We start from the raw sequence: 15,727 nt of genomic DNA, 5'->3' as shown, positions 1-15,727 counted from the left end.
ATGAAGTATAAGATGATAAAATATAAAGGTAAAAAAGTTAAAATTGTAAAAGGTATATAAAATAAAAATAAAAGAAACACATGTAAAATCCAAAATGCATAAAATTTAAACCTATACTATAATGACTGCAGTGCACTAACTAAATTTGCTTTTTACACATTGAAAAAAAAATTCATAGGGCAAAGGCACAGTAAAACAGTCTCCACTTTGAGGGGCACTGAGTAACAACTGCCATAATTCTAGCAGTTTGTGTAAAAGTGTATGTTTTACTGTAAACTGACACTGACCTAATACAATGGGACATACATATCTCTCCTCAGAGAATGTGTGGATCAATATATTTTCCAACTTCACAAAAGTGCCACTCACCATAGCCACATAAAAAAGAATCATATCCAGCTTCATGTGGAACATGCTGTGTTTCTGAAAAACAAATAAAGAAAAAGAATTAGCTGCATTATAATTAAAGAAGCCACCAAAGACCTTGGTCTGTAACTTTGCATTATAATTAAAGAAGCCACACAAGACCTTGGTCTGTAACTTTGCATTATAATTAAAGAAGCCACACAAGACCATGGTCTAACTTTGCATTATAATTAAAGAATCCACACAAGACCTTGGTCTGTAGCTCTGCATTATAATTAAAGAAGCCACCCAAGACCTTGGTCTGTAACTTTGTATTATAATTAAAGAAGCCACACAAGACCTTGGTCTGTAACTTTGTATTATAATTAAAGAAGCCACACAAGACCTTGGTTTGTAACTTTGTATTATAATTAAAGAAGCCACACAAGACCATGGATAGTAACTCTGCATTATAATTAAAGAAGCCACACAAGACCACAGTCTGTAACTCCACATTATAATGAAAGAAATTGGGTTTCAATGTACCCTACTGTGTCATAATTTAATTATGTGTAATAATTTGAAACTGGGTTTCAATGTACAATACTGTGTCATAACTTAATTATGAGTAATAATTTCAAACTGGGTTTCAATGTACACTACTGTGTCATAATTTAATTATCTGTAATAATTTCAAACTGGGTTTCAATGTACACTACTGTGTCATAATTTAATTATAAGTAATAATTTCAAACTGGGTTTCAATGTACACTACTGTGTTATAATTTAATTATGAGTAATAATTTCAAACTGAGTTTCAATGTACACTACTGTGTCAAATATTTTTCAGTCTCAGCCTCACATTATTTCTGTTAGTAACAACAAATTACAGCAGTGGGCCATAAGTGAAGAGCCAGTAAGTGCATTATTTTGATTATAAATTCATAATTCAATGGTTGTCCACAAAGACAGCACTCCGAACTTCAAAATTTACAAGGTAGTTTGTTTACAATAACTGCACTAAAATAATTATGTATAATATTCGCCCACCCTCCTGTTTGTTTGTACCCCCAACCAATTTTAAAGACAAAACACCAAGGATATAAAAACTGCACAAAACTTAGTTTTTCATTCATCAATTTATAATTTGTTCATGATTGTTGCAATCAAATAGGGGTTTTCTTAGTAACATGGTTGCTACATTTGCATATCTCTGACTATATGTATACAGGAGTTCTTCATTTATATTTGTTCAATCTTTTATAGAAAAATTAAAACTAGACACAGAAATATTGGACACAGACAATTATTTACATTTTTATTTCCACTGATGAATTCAATTATTCATTACTGATCAACAAAGGAACCTATACCATACAATATATATATATATATATATATATATATATATATATATATATATATATATATATATATATATATATATATATATATATATATATATATATATCATATCTTTCCTTAATAAATTGTAAAATAAGAAATCAAATATTATCACTTATACTTTATGTAACCTTTCAAAAACAACAACCAGAAGCAAGTATATTTCCATGAAATAGTGTAAAGTCAGAAGAAAAAAGTTATGCAGGGCAAAAAAGTTCACTAGTAACATTGTGGGTTCAATTTCACAATAGGCAAACTATCAGCACATTGTAAAAATGTTTCACATGACTATCCAAGCAAACCTGTTTCAAATCCCACTGACATTTTCAGGCTAGTTTTACTTGTTCCTTAAACTAAATGTTATGTTTAGGAAAACAATAATTTTGAAAGATTCAAAGATATTAATATTAAGATGCATATCTTATCAAGCGGGTAATAAAAAAGTAATACATGTTTACAGTAGCATGGGACTCATTAGTGATCCATGTCCTCAAAGTGCTTTTAATCAATGTGGTCTTGTTTTCAATTTTCATCAAATGTATGACCACTGAAAATGGAATAGTCAATCCAATACTTTGAAATTTTATCCAACCCAAACTCCTAAATAAAAGGTCCAGAACAAATATCCTCAAACAAATGATAGAAAAAAGGACCTTTTTTTCTCAGAAGTGATATAATGTAGTATCACTTATTTTCATGGACATCACTGTTGCCCTGAACCATAAATTTAGAGATAAAACAAAAAAAATTTCCAAAAATGACAAAGACCCTCCTTTTTTACTCTTTCATTCCTAGCTATCAGCAAAACTGTTTGATAAATAAACATTATTTCTATAATCTGGTTAAAAATATTAGTTTTTACAAATGTCTGTTTCAGTTTCACCCTCTAGAAAAAGAATTATAAAGCATTTTATATTGTTTCAACCACATGTATATATAGCTGGTATCTGGTAGCCATAATTTAAACTGACTGCCTTAAATCAACATGTTGTGAGATAAGGATAGAGACAAATGAAGAAAAAAAACATAAGATATTCAAGCACTGTTATTACTGAGAAAAAAAAATGAAGAAAGGAAGTGATACTATGATGAAAATTAATTTAATAATTACTCAAATCAATTTTTCATTCAAGTGAAACTGTTATTGAAAAATGTTATTCCATAAGAAAGAATGTCTCATTTCATCCAAGCATGCTTAATTCAAAAGAACAACATGATTATAAAATATTAAAACCATTGATAGAGGCATAATTGCTATTGAAACATGGACACTAATTATGGTAGATTATTAAAGCTCACACTTTGATGAATTTCTGGCTGAATCTATACCACATCATTTAAGTCATCTAGTACACACAAATATTTGGTTGGTAAATAATCCCGAAAGTGTTGAATTAAACAAGTTGATTAGTATTCTCAAAGTAAGTCCAATCTTTCACGTCAGCCATAGTTATCTATTCAGCTTCACACATTTTCACGTCAGCCATAGTTATCTATTCAGCTTCAAACATTTTCACGTCAGCCATAGTTATCTATTCAGCTTCAAACATTTTCATTGACAATGTTTTAAGTAAAAGTCCAGTGGTTGAAGTTGGTTCATACATAAGGCAGGCTCAAACAAAGGTTTGATTCCGTTGTTTTTTAATTTACTTATGATCTTCGCACTTTGGGCTTTTAACACACCAAACGCTTACATTACTTGCTAACTGCATTGCGAAAGAGGGCAGCTGGTCAAGTGTTAAGTTCTCATGTGGAATGGCGACATTATCCACACCAAAGGTGATCTAAGCTGATTTTCACCAATCTCAAGCCACCATGTCAATCCCAAGTCATCAGAAAGTAACAAAATAACTTACTATATCTGTCAAAGCCTTCTGCATGGAAGATATCTGGTGAATGTATCACATGTTCTCTCCCTTTTGGACTGTAATTAGATTACCAATATGCATTAATGGTGGAAAAAGATAAATAATTCATGAATCTGTGGCTATCCATGTACTCATTACTGTATACTATACAAGCTTATGTTCTTTTGAGTGTGTATTTGTACCAGGCTATGTGACAACTGTAAGTGGCAATCTATATTTTATATAGTGGTTGGGTCTAATAACTGTATTTGAATGGCTGTGGACTGGTAGTGGCAATTTATATTTTACTTAGGAGTTTGGGTCAAAAACTATTAGATTCAGTGTGGACTGGTAGAGGCAATTTATATTTTACTTAGGAGTTTGGGTCAAAAACTATTAGATTCAGTGTGGACTGGTAGAGGCAATTTATATTTTATTTAGGAGTTTGGGTCAAAAACTATTAGATTCAGTGTGGACTGGTAGAGGCAATTTATATTTTATTTAGGAGTTTGGGTCAAAAACTATTAGATTCAGTGTGGACTGGTAGAGGCAATTTATATTTTATTTAGGAGTTTGGGTCAAAAACTATTAGATTCAGTGTGGACTGGTAGAGGCAATTTATATTTTATTTAGGGGTTTGGGTCAAAAACTATTAGATTCAGTGTGGACTGGTAGAGGCAATTTATATTTTACTTAGGAGTTTGGGTCAAAAACTATTAGATTCAGTGTGGACTGGTAGAGGCAATTTATATTTTACTTAGGAGTTTGGGTCAAAAACTATTAGATTCAGTGTGGACTGGTAGAGGCAATTTATATTTTACTTAGGAGTTTGGGTCAAAAACTATTAGATTCAGTGTGGACTGGTAGTCACAATTTAGATTTTATTTAGGAGTTTGGGTCAAAAACTATTAGATTCAGTGTGGACTGGTAGTCACAATTTAGATTTTATTTAGGAGTTTGGGTCAAAAACTATTAGATTCAGTGTGGACTGGTAGTCACAATTTAGATTTTATTTAGGGGTCAGGGCCAACAGCTCTATTTTACTGGGTGAAGACTGGTAGTGTCAATTTGGATTTAATTTAGGGATTAAGGCCAATAATTGTATTCGACTAAGTGAGGACTGGTGATGGAAACTTTAGGTTTAAGCCAATAACTATATCTGACTATGTGAAAACTGGTATTGACAAGTTAGATTTCATTCATGGGTTTTGGGCCAATAATTTGACAAGTGATTAAGAAGATAATGTCAAAGCAAATTAAACTTTATTCTCAATGAAACACACAAAGTGTTTGTAGATGATGTACAGAATTCATGTGCCCTGGTTTAGTGGATCTACTGAATATTACAGTGTACTTGAATTAAAAATAATGTACTTTGGGGTAATATAAAATAAGAATACCTTGAACTGCACATTATAAACTGGACAGTGGTCCTCTATGCTGGAGCTAATGACCAATACTGACCAATAGAGATGATCCCAGAATTTTATAAGGGGGGATTTTCCCCTTGCCACAAAAATAAGGGGAGGGGGTGTAGAACAAAAATGAGGGGAAGGAGAAAATGACCATAGTTTAATATTTACATAACACTTGAATATCCATCCCTCCTACTTCCTAATCCACTCTGTAAGACCCCTAATGAAATCAAACTCTGTAAAAGATGTCACCTGTAGCTGTATAAGCATTAATGTGTTGACTGTTTCTGAGCTTAAACTGTTTCTTATCTGTATATTAATATTGTTCTGAACTGAGAATCCACTTTCACAGCTCACAGGGTTGTCTTTTGGATAATTCTACTGCAAAAAAAAACTTTCCACTAACGTAAGCTCTACCAAAGTTTAACTTTCTTGAATTAGTACCTACTGACTACTATGCCTGATTTACTATTCGATAATGGTGTATTAGGATTTTAAGTCCATTAATGCCGTAGTCTACTCGTTCTGAGGTATTTTGATCCAACCCCAAAAATATATCTTAGTTCTTAATTTCATTTTTAGATTCTTTTTTATTACATTTGTCATAACCTTTATGCTTTTGAAGCACATGATCCCAATGGGCTAAATTGTGAGGAGAAAGAAATAAAATGTACTTTTAAATTGTCTGTTTTTTAAAACTTGGCTTATTTGTCTGCCTTTCCCACATTTAATTTCAAAATACCGATGAACTGAGGGGTTGACCATCATTCCGTCTGCTTTTGTCCATCCAGCATGTACTTCAGAATCATATTTAATGCCATATTTTTGGTTCAAAATCACTCACTGGTATCTCCATTAACACTTTCCCAGATCCTAAAATCTGATATACTTCCTAATTTAAAAAATAAACTGCCTTCATTACAATAATCATTCAGTATTTGCCAAATTAAACTGTCATCTAAAGATGAACAATGCTGCAAATTAGCTGTTTTGTGGTCTTCTAGATAGCCCATAGTATAAATGCACAGTTGTAAAACTTCCTTGATGCAAGGTTCAAACACAATGCTTGCTAAATAAAGGTCTACCAATCAAATTTAGTTTAATAACCATTCACGTCAAGCTGAAGAAACCAGGTGTGTAAACAATTATGAAAAATACACGTCGCAACAAGTGCTGCAGTATTTCTACCATTTCTACCAGAACATTTAGGGTGAATGGCTCAATAAAGTTGTAAACTATGCAGCATACATTTTCCCATGTGCAACATGAAATTAATTTGTGAGAGTTCTTGCACTTCACTGCTTTCCAAGTGTGCAAAATCATACAAATTTTGAGTGAATCACACAATCACATGCCCTGGAAGCATCTATGGACCAATGGATTTCAATGACGTTGACCTATGGTCAATGTATGCAGACATAAACTAAATTTAATGTACATAATAATAATAATAATAATAATAATAATAATAATAATGATGACTTTGTATACCGCCTAATCTTTAAAAGCTCTAAGCGCTTTACAACATTAGACAACACCTATAAGATAAAAAACATATAATGATATGATTACAAAAACAAACACCAGGACATTAGAAAACATTAAAAAAAACATGCTGAGAATATTTAAGGTAGGAAACATTATTAGGTCTTTAAGTTTGCATAAACCATTAGTTTCTTATTAGATTTGACCACAACTGTGACCTTTGATCTTGAGACCTCATTGTCAATAGGTTTCTTTACTTCTCTAAGTGCAAGATATTATTAAAGTTTGGTATAGAACATTTTTTACAACAAGGCCCATATCAGCTAGATGGATGAGCAGACAACATTATAACCTAATACACCCTGTTAGCTGTGACAAGTGATATAAGCCATTGTCACTTAAATAGGTAGCAAAGGCACTGCTCGTTAGTTCTAAGTCTTTAAAACCAAATTTATCACCTGACAAACTTTCTTTAAATTTGATTCTTATTATTATACCTTGATTTGCATTTTACTTGGGAAATATAACTACCATATTTAATATGATATCCACATTGTGTGATTTAAAAATTATTATCTGGATAAATTTCATGAGATTAAAACACACCATTATTATATATACTAACTAAACAGTGTCCCCACAATGTGTATATAGATGCTAAAAGAGTTAATTCCCATTGAGAGATTTCCACTCTTGAGATTCATTCCTTCACCCAATCTGATCTTGCCCAAAGCACGTAAGATCTATTTTTGACACTTATTTAAGTTAGGGAGTTAAGTGGCAACATGGCACGGGGTAAACATGATGGCTGCATCCAAGAAAATAATGTTCAAGTGAGATTTTGTCAGCTTCTTCTATCTCATAAGGGATTCTGGGATTCAGACAAGTGCATTTAGAAATGGATTTAAAAAAAAATGTTTTTTGACCAATTGGTGGGTGTACATTTATTAGGCATGTAGTGGTGTTATGTTGACTACTGTACCAGTGTCAGGAAACCATCGTACTCAACATAATTCAGCACCAGTAAATTCTGTATAAAGAAATATTTAATTCAATTGAAAATGAAAGTAATATAAACAGCCTCATGTTCATCAAAAAAGATGCTTAATTGTATAAATATAGCATCTCCTTAACATTTATATTAACATGTTGGTACCAATGATTGACATTTGAATTAGAAATACATTTATCTCAAAGCCATCAATCAATAAGAAGTAATATCCACATTAAAAATATTTGATGGAAAATGATGAAAGAATGAACACTTAAAGTTTTAATACATAGAAAATAATGGTTGAAATTATATAAATCCAAAGTCTCTTTGAAACTGAATTTTATTATACATCTTGATAACAGTAATTAGCATTCAAAGTGGAACAATATTTATCTCTGGGCCATAATTTAGTACATCAACGAGGTACTGTAATAAAATTATTTGATATTCTTTAATATAAGGTGAATGTAATAAAATAACATATAAAAATTTCCCCTTAGAGAATAATGACTGACAGTATATGAATCAAATGTCACATGATAATTACCTCTTAATAATATGAATCAAATGCCACATGATAATTACCTTTTCATCTGATTCAACTGTCACATGATAATTACCTCTAAATAATATGAATCATGTCATATGATGATCATCTCATAATAATATAAATCAAATGTCACATGATAATGACCTCTTAATAATATGAATCAAATGTCACATGATAATTACCTTTTAATCATCTGATTCAACTGTCACACGATAATTACCTCTTAATCATATGAATCAAATGTTACAAGACAATTACCTCTAAATCATGTAAATCAAATGTCACAAGATAATTACCTCTTAAGTATATGAATCAAATGTTACATGTTAATTACCTCTAAATCATGTAAATCAAGTGTCACAAGATAATTACCTCTTAAACATGATGTACAGATCTTCTAATGTTGTTGAATCTAATAAACCTGTCTCCCCCATGGGCTGTGATAGATAAAGGTAAAATAAACTGTATTACATAAGATTTAGATATGGTAATTAATATTTATATAACATGTGGCCCAAGCAAAATTTAAACTGCTCATGTGGCCAAAAGCCAATTAGTGATGGTGATAATTTATGACATAGCTTTTGAGAAACTTTATTCTGTTCATTTTTTGTTCATCAGACTTAAATGATGGCAAATGAGCATCAGATGTTCAAATTTCCAAGGTCTCCAAATCAGAATGCTGTCGAATATCACCAAAACTGACCCATCAGCCATGGGCAACATGTATGAATCAACTATCACAACAGATTCCAATGGACAGCTGACCAGTTCAATCTCCAGCTAGGTGTTAATCAATAGGTCAGTCATATGGCCAGACAAAAGCTTGCAAAAATCAGGAGGAAACCTGCACAGAATTTACTAAAAAAAATGTACCATTTCAGCTACTTATAAATTCTTTTCTCCAATTTTTCATAATATAATGAGTCATGCTTTTATCATGGGGGTCAATTAGTCATCAATAATGTATGTGTGCTTTTCTTCCCATACTAACTCTTAATTTACTGTGGAGCTGCCTAACCAGGATAAAATCAAAGTCTAAATTGCAAGTGGCAGTTTGTCAGACTCAATGGTAATTTAGCTAGATTTTTTTTAAAAATCAAAAATTGTTCACAATATTTTTTAACTTTCTGCAATGGTGCCTAGTCAAGATTGCTGTAGTTGTTTATTACAATAGGTTATTCAACTGTAAGATTTTTTATAGTCTTACTGTAATAGTGTCTAAGTTTTAATGGTCGATAGACATCATACTTGTTTCCAGCATGCTATATATCAATTAATTCAAAATTATTAATTATCAAACAGTTCTTGAGACCAAATCATTCCATGTTTTTTTTTCTTCTAACTTTAGTAATGGAAGTCTTAGTAGACAAGGAAGTGGGGTCTTTCTTCCAAAACTGAAAGATAGTGATTTCAGAATGCTTTCTTCAAAATCTGACTGCAAATGGACTTGAGAAGAAGAAACCTGAACATGAACAGAGGTTGAATGGATCATATACTATGCACAATACATACAGGACCATGTCATACCCACTTACAGCCTGGTGAGATAAATGAACACAACATGAATCAGGACCATGCCATACCCCCCTTACAGCCTTGTAGTCTGGTGAGATAAACATAAACTACACGAATCAGGACCATGTGATACCCCCTCACAGCCTTGAAGCCTGGTGAGATAAATGTACACAACATGAATCAAGACCATGCCATACCCCCCTTACAGCCTTACATCCAGGTGAGATAAACATACACTACATGAATCAGGACCATGTCATACCCACTTACAGCCTGGTGAGATAAACATACACTACATGAATCAGGACCATGTCATACCCATTTACAGCCTGCTGAAATAAATGTACACAACATGAACCAGGAACATGCCATACCCCCTTACAGCCTTGTAGTTTGGTGAGATAAACATACACTACATGAATCAGGACCATGCCATACCCCTTTAGAACATTATAGCCAGGCGAGATAAACATACACTACATGAATCAGGACCATGTCATACCCCCTTACAGCCTTGTAGCCTGGTGAGATATACACTACATGAATCTGGACCATGTCATACCCACTTACAGCCTGGTGAGAAAAAACATACTCTACATGAATCAGGACCATGTCATACCCCCTTACAGCCTGGTGAAATAAATGTACACAACATGAATCAGGACCATGTCATACCCCACTTACAGCCTTGTAGCCTGCTGAGATAAATGTACACAACATGAATCATGACCATGCCATAAACCCCTTACGGCCTTGTAGCCTGGTGAGATATACACTACATGAATCTGGACCATGTCATACCCACTTACAGCCTGGTGAGAAAAAACATACTCTACATGAATCAGGACCATGTCATACCCCCTTACAGCCTGGTGAAATAAATGTACACAACATGAATCAGGACCATGCCATACCCCACTTACAGCCTTGTAGCCTGCTGAGATAAATGTACACAACATGAATCATGACCATGCCATACCCCTTTAGAACTGTATAGCCAGGTGAGATAAACATACACTACATGAATCAGGACCATGTCATACCCACTTACAGCCAGGTGAGAAAAAACATACTCTACAGGAATCAGGACCACGTCATACATCTTACAGCCTGGTGAGATAACTGTACACAACATGAATCAGGACCATGCCATACTCCCCCTTACGGCTTGTAGCCTGGTGAGATAACTGTACACAATATGAATCAGGACCATGCCATAACCCCCTTACAGCCTTACAGCCAGGTGAGGTAAACATACACTATATGAATCAGGTTCCTGACATAACCCCTTACAGCTTTACAGCCAGGTGAGATAAACATACATTACATGAATGAGCATCGTGCCATACCCCCTTACAGCCTAATGGCCGGGTGTCATGAACATATATTACATGAATCAAGATCATGTCATAAGCCCTTACAACCTTACAGACGGGTGAGACAAACATACACTACATGAATCATTTTATATCTGTGATATGCTTTGAGTAATAGCCTATTTACAAAATATGGAAAATCATCAGATTCACCCATGTGACAGAACGTTCAGTATAAATACACTTTATGGCAGCTATTATTTTCTCCTATGAACACAATTGTTTTATTCTGTTTAATGGTGTCACTGAAACTGGGAAATGTAACCTTTGAACTTTCATCTGATTTTTCAGTTCCTTATATCTGTACATACGATGACTCCAATGAACATCATTAAATAAGGGAGTACTGTACTAAGTCCTTCATTTTAAGTCATACACTATAAGGCAGTGTAGTCTATGGTTCTTATGGATGACATTATAACAAGGGAATAATGTATAAAGAGCAAGATGATGCAAAACCTTTTTCTTCCAAAACTCTCTGTAATTATGAAAAGTTCCATATACTTACCCTTTGCAAGGTATTTGTGATATGCTTGGTGTCGAATACTGTTGGCAACATACTGTTCAACTCCGCTTTAAACTGTCTGTAGCTGACTACAAAAAATGTTGATAAAATTTTCACATATAAAACTAATTAACATTACATAATAGAGATATAAAATGGATGTGAAAGAATAATATGTTTTGTTTACTTGGACACAGTAATGTCATCAATGATCACATAGTCCGCCTCTAACAAATTTTGACTACCCTCCAACAGTCATCAATCATGACCTGTACAAAGCCTTTTGTACCCTCCAACAGTCATCAATCATGACCTGTACAAAGCTTTTTGTACCCTCCAACAGTCATCAATCATGACCTGTACAAAGCTTTTTGTACCCTCCAACAGTCATTGCAAACATCAATTATCATGCAGAATATAAATTCAAACAAATCTGATCTCAATAACACAAGAATATTCTCTTTGATATCAACACAAAGATATTATAATTTGTTGATAAAAACTAGACATAATGTCATGTTTCTTTTCCCTTTGTTTAAAACCATTGTTCTTAAAATCTGTTTCAAAAGCTACTATCATTGTCCACCCAAGAAGCCTGATTTTACTTGCTGAAAGTCATAAGCTTTTAATAATCTTAGAGACTGCCTGAACGACTCATATTCATGCATCAGTAATTACTTTGATTAGCCACTACAACTGAGACCTTATATGAAATGCATCCTAATTCTGACACTGATTTACAAGCAAAATACAGAGTTTACCTACTAACTTATCACAATATGCAATGTACAGTTATAAATATGGAAAGTTTACTACTGAATAAAGAGATTTACTTCCAAATGCATTAGTCGAAAAGGGCCTTCGTTTGATGTATGTTGCATGGAGTTATCTACATGGTCATGAGCTAAACAAAATTACTGGCCATAATTAGTGAAGCAAAAAATGAAGATCACAGTGACATTCTTTGGTTGTAAGGGTGTAGCACTTACAGAGCTGCATCCAATTATCAACTTTCGTGGTTCTATCATGAACAGCACTCAATAAATAACCTTAAAACATGAAATTTCAGCAAGATCAATGAGGCATGAAATTTAAGTCACAAATTGCGTTTTGAGATACAGGTGTAGTAAATTTGTATGCATCACATTTCACGAGTTTATGTTGAACATAATGGCATGCCAAATTCTCCAAATGATCAATGAGCTAAGTGCAAAATCTTAACCAAATCCATTAAAATATGAATTACACGTCATGGTAAGCTTCTTCTGTTGTCAGGGTGAGCTTCTTCTGTTGTCATGGTGAGCTTTTTTCAGTTGTCAGGGCGTGATTCTGAGAGTGTTGCATTTCAACATCAATTTCACAATTGTATCATGAACAGTGTCTGAGAAATGAAGATCAGCCACAAATTTAACCCAAGTCAGTCAGGTATAAAGTATGGTCAACACTGACCTACTACTGAAATAAGGAAGTACTGCTCATCAAGATGTATCCCCAAGTTGTATGGTTTTATACATTAAAAATGTAGATATCCTTTATTTCACATGGGGGGGGGGGTTTGTGACTTCAATGACTGTGTAACTGCTGTGTATGCCAACTGTTTTTAAGTTTATAACTGATATAGGGTTGTACACAGTCTATTTTACATGGTATACTATTGATGAAGTGATACTGAAAATCGATATATGGAGGAATTAACCAGTGAAAACATATGAACAGGTTTGGCTTCAGTGTTTTTTTTTTAAAGCAGAATTCTAACAATGAAGCTTCAGTTCACTGTTACTTGCATGCAATGGATAAATTAAAAGTGAAGCAACTCCAGCTTTACTGATATACAAATTTGTGAGTACTGCATGTCAACCTGATCCATATTGAAAGTCTGCCATAATTTTGTTGGGGACTTTAATTGACTTTCTCAAATCTAATACCCATAAATATAAAAATCCATTAGATAAATATTATACTCACTCATTTTTAAGTTATTGATGGTGCATCATACATTTGAACACTAACCCAACCCAAGAATTTCCTGATCTCACATTAAGTATCATGAATAAAGCCCATGATTGGTATAATACATTTATTCATCAATTATTTTTCGTCAATTGTACTGTATTCTCTTCCTTGTGTTATGTATACTTAATTTGCATTGTGGTTATTTTTTCTCCATCATTATATGTTACGTATGATTGAATTTTGGACTTGACCTTGTTCAAAACAAAGTTCATTTTGTACCTGACCACTAACTTCTAATTTTGTAAACAAATAATACATAGCTAATATTTTCCCTATGAGTGTTAGTTACATATTAAGATCATCATCAATAAATAAACATATTTATTTGGATCTGGGACTAGGAAATTGATATTCCCCAAGGAATAACCTGTTGTACCTGATGTTTACCACATTCTTTATCATAATTGAATTAACGGATTTTATCTGTTTACAACTTTGAATGTTCTAGAAATGAACTTTGGACCTACATCCTGGCTCTTCTTTTGTGTCTTAGCTTTTTATATAATCTTGTTTACTTGAAAAATTATTCATTCTTGCTTTTACTATTTTGGATAGAATCATTCTTATTATTCTTGTGTTCACTGTTTGATTTTGGTGGAATTATTTATTCAAATTATTTTTCACTAGAAATACAAAGTGCTCTTCAATAACATTGTAAGACAGAGCATTAACCTGAAATTACAGTGAATCAGACAAGGACATCTTGGATTATATTATTGCGATTCATCAAAAGACTGTTGGCACATCTCCACATCACAGGTTACCAAAAGAACATCAATAAATTCAGTGTTGGATCTTATTTAAAACACCTCTGAAATTTAATTAGAACTTTATTCATTAGGACTGTTGATAGAACTTTATGGACTATTTGGGATTTAATTTGCAATACCGTAAGTTCTTTTAAAATGTTCACTTTGTATTCTGGGAAAATATATTATTTGTTGAATTTTAGAAAACTTACTGGTTTTTGTTCTTTTTTATTACTTATTTTAAGACCATAGTGTCATAATACTTGACACTACAACCAAACCTAATTTTCACATTGATTCTTCTGAAAATTTTACATTTGCAATGGTGCTTAGGTATCATTTCCTTGGCATGATATAACCAATAAGGCATCATTTCCTTGGCATGATATAATCAATAAGACATCATTTCTATGACATGATGTAACCAATAAGACATCATGTCCCTGGCATGATATAATCAATAAGACATTATTTCCATGGCATGATATAACCAATAAGGCATCAGGTCCCTGGCATAATGTAACCAATAAGACATTATTTCCATGGCATGATATAACCAATAAGGCATTATTTCCATGGCATAATGTAACCAATAAGGCATCATGTCCCTGGCATGATATAACCAATATGACATGTCCCTGGCATGATATAACCAATAAGGCATCATCTCCTTGGCATGATATAATCAATAAGACATTATTTCTATGCCATGATATATCCAATAAGACATCATGTCCCTGGCATGATATAATCAATAAGACATCATTTCCATGGCATGATATAATCAATAAGGCATCATTTCCATGGCATGATATAATCAATAAGGCATCATGTCCCTGGCATGATATAATCAATAAGACACAATTTCCATGGCATGATATAATCAATAAGGCATCATCTCCTTGGCATAATATAATCAATAAGACATCATTTCCATGGCATGATATAATCAATAAGACATCATGTCCCTGGCATGATATAATCAATAAGACATTATTTCCATGGCATGAAATAACCAATAAGGCATCATGTCCCTGGCATGATATAATCAATAAGACATCATTTCCATGGCATGATATAATCAATAAGGCATCATCTTCTTGGCGTGATATAACCAATAAGGCATCATGTCCCTGGCATGATATGACTAATAAGGCACCACATCCTTGGCAAGATAAAACAAATATGGCATCTTTTCCTTGGCATGATATAATCAATAAGACATCATGCCCTTGGCATGATATGACCAATAAGGAAACATTTCCTTGGAATTATATAACTAATAAGACATCATGTCTTTGGTTTATTATTAGCAATAAGGCATCATTTCCTTGGCATGTTATAACCGATAAGGCATCATTTCCTTGGCATGTTATAACCGATAAGGCATCATTTCCTTGGCATGTTATAACCGATAAGGCATCATTTCCTTGGCATGTTATAACCGATAAGGCATCATTTCCTTGGCATGTTATAACCGATAAGGCATCATTTCCTTGACATGTTATAAACGATTTCCTCGGCAT

At 33.1% G+C, this 15,727-nt stretch overlaps 1 protein-coding gene across 4 annotated transcripts in view; it reads right to left on the bottom strand.

The window, feature by feature from the left end:
- Window positions 1-15,727, bottom strand: part of LOC149777010 (poly(A)-specific ribonuclease PNLDC1-like) — a 74,881-nt gene that overhangs the window by 20,072 nt on the left and 39,082 nt on the right. For all 4 annotated transcript variants that reach the window (XM_089941761.1, XM_089941762.1, XM_089941763.1 and 1 more), the window contains exons 12-15: window positions 11,443-11,528; window positions 8,413-8,477; window positions 3,606-3,673; window positions 370-423 (exon numbers count right to left, since the gene is read on the bottom strand). In XM_089941761.1, the coding sequence (XP_089797887.1) occupies window positions 370-423; window positions 3,606-3,673; window positions 8,413-8,477; window positions 11,443-11,528 (273 nt within the window). The remainder of the gene's footprint in view (window positions 1-369; window positions 424-3,605; window positions 3,674-8,412; window positions 8,478-11,442; window positions 11,529-15,727) is intronic.

This window comes from Sinohyriopsis cumingii, chromosome 18 (genome assembly GCF_028554795.1).
Source record: "Sinohyriopsis cumingii isolate HCF-2022 chromosome 18, ASM2855479v2, whole genome shotgun sequence".
In the NCBI taxonomy this organism is placed as follows: domain Eukaryota; kingdom Metazoa; phylum Mollusca; class Bivalvia; order Unionida; family Unionidae; genus Sinohyriopsis; species Sinohyriopsis cumingii.
Note: the sequence above shows the minus strand (reverse complement) of the source record. Positions and strands in the feature narration are given on the sequence as shown.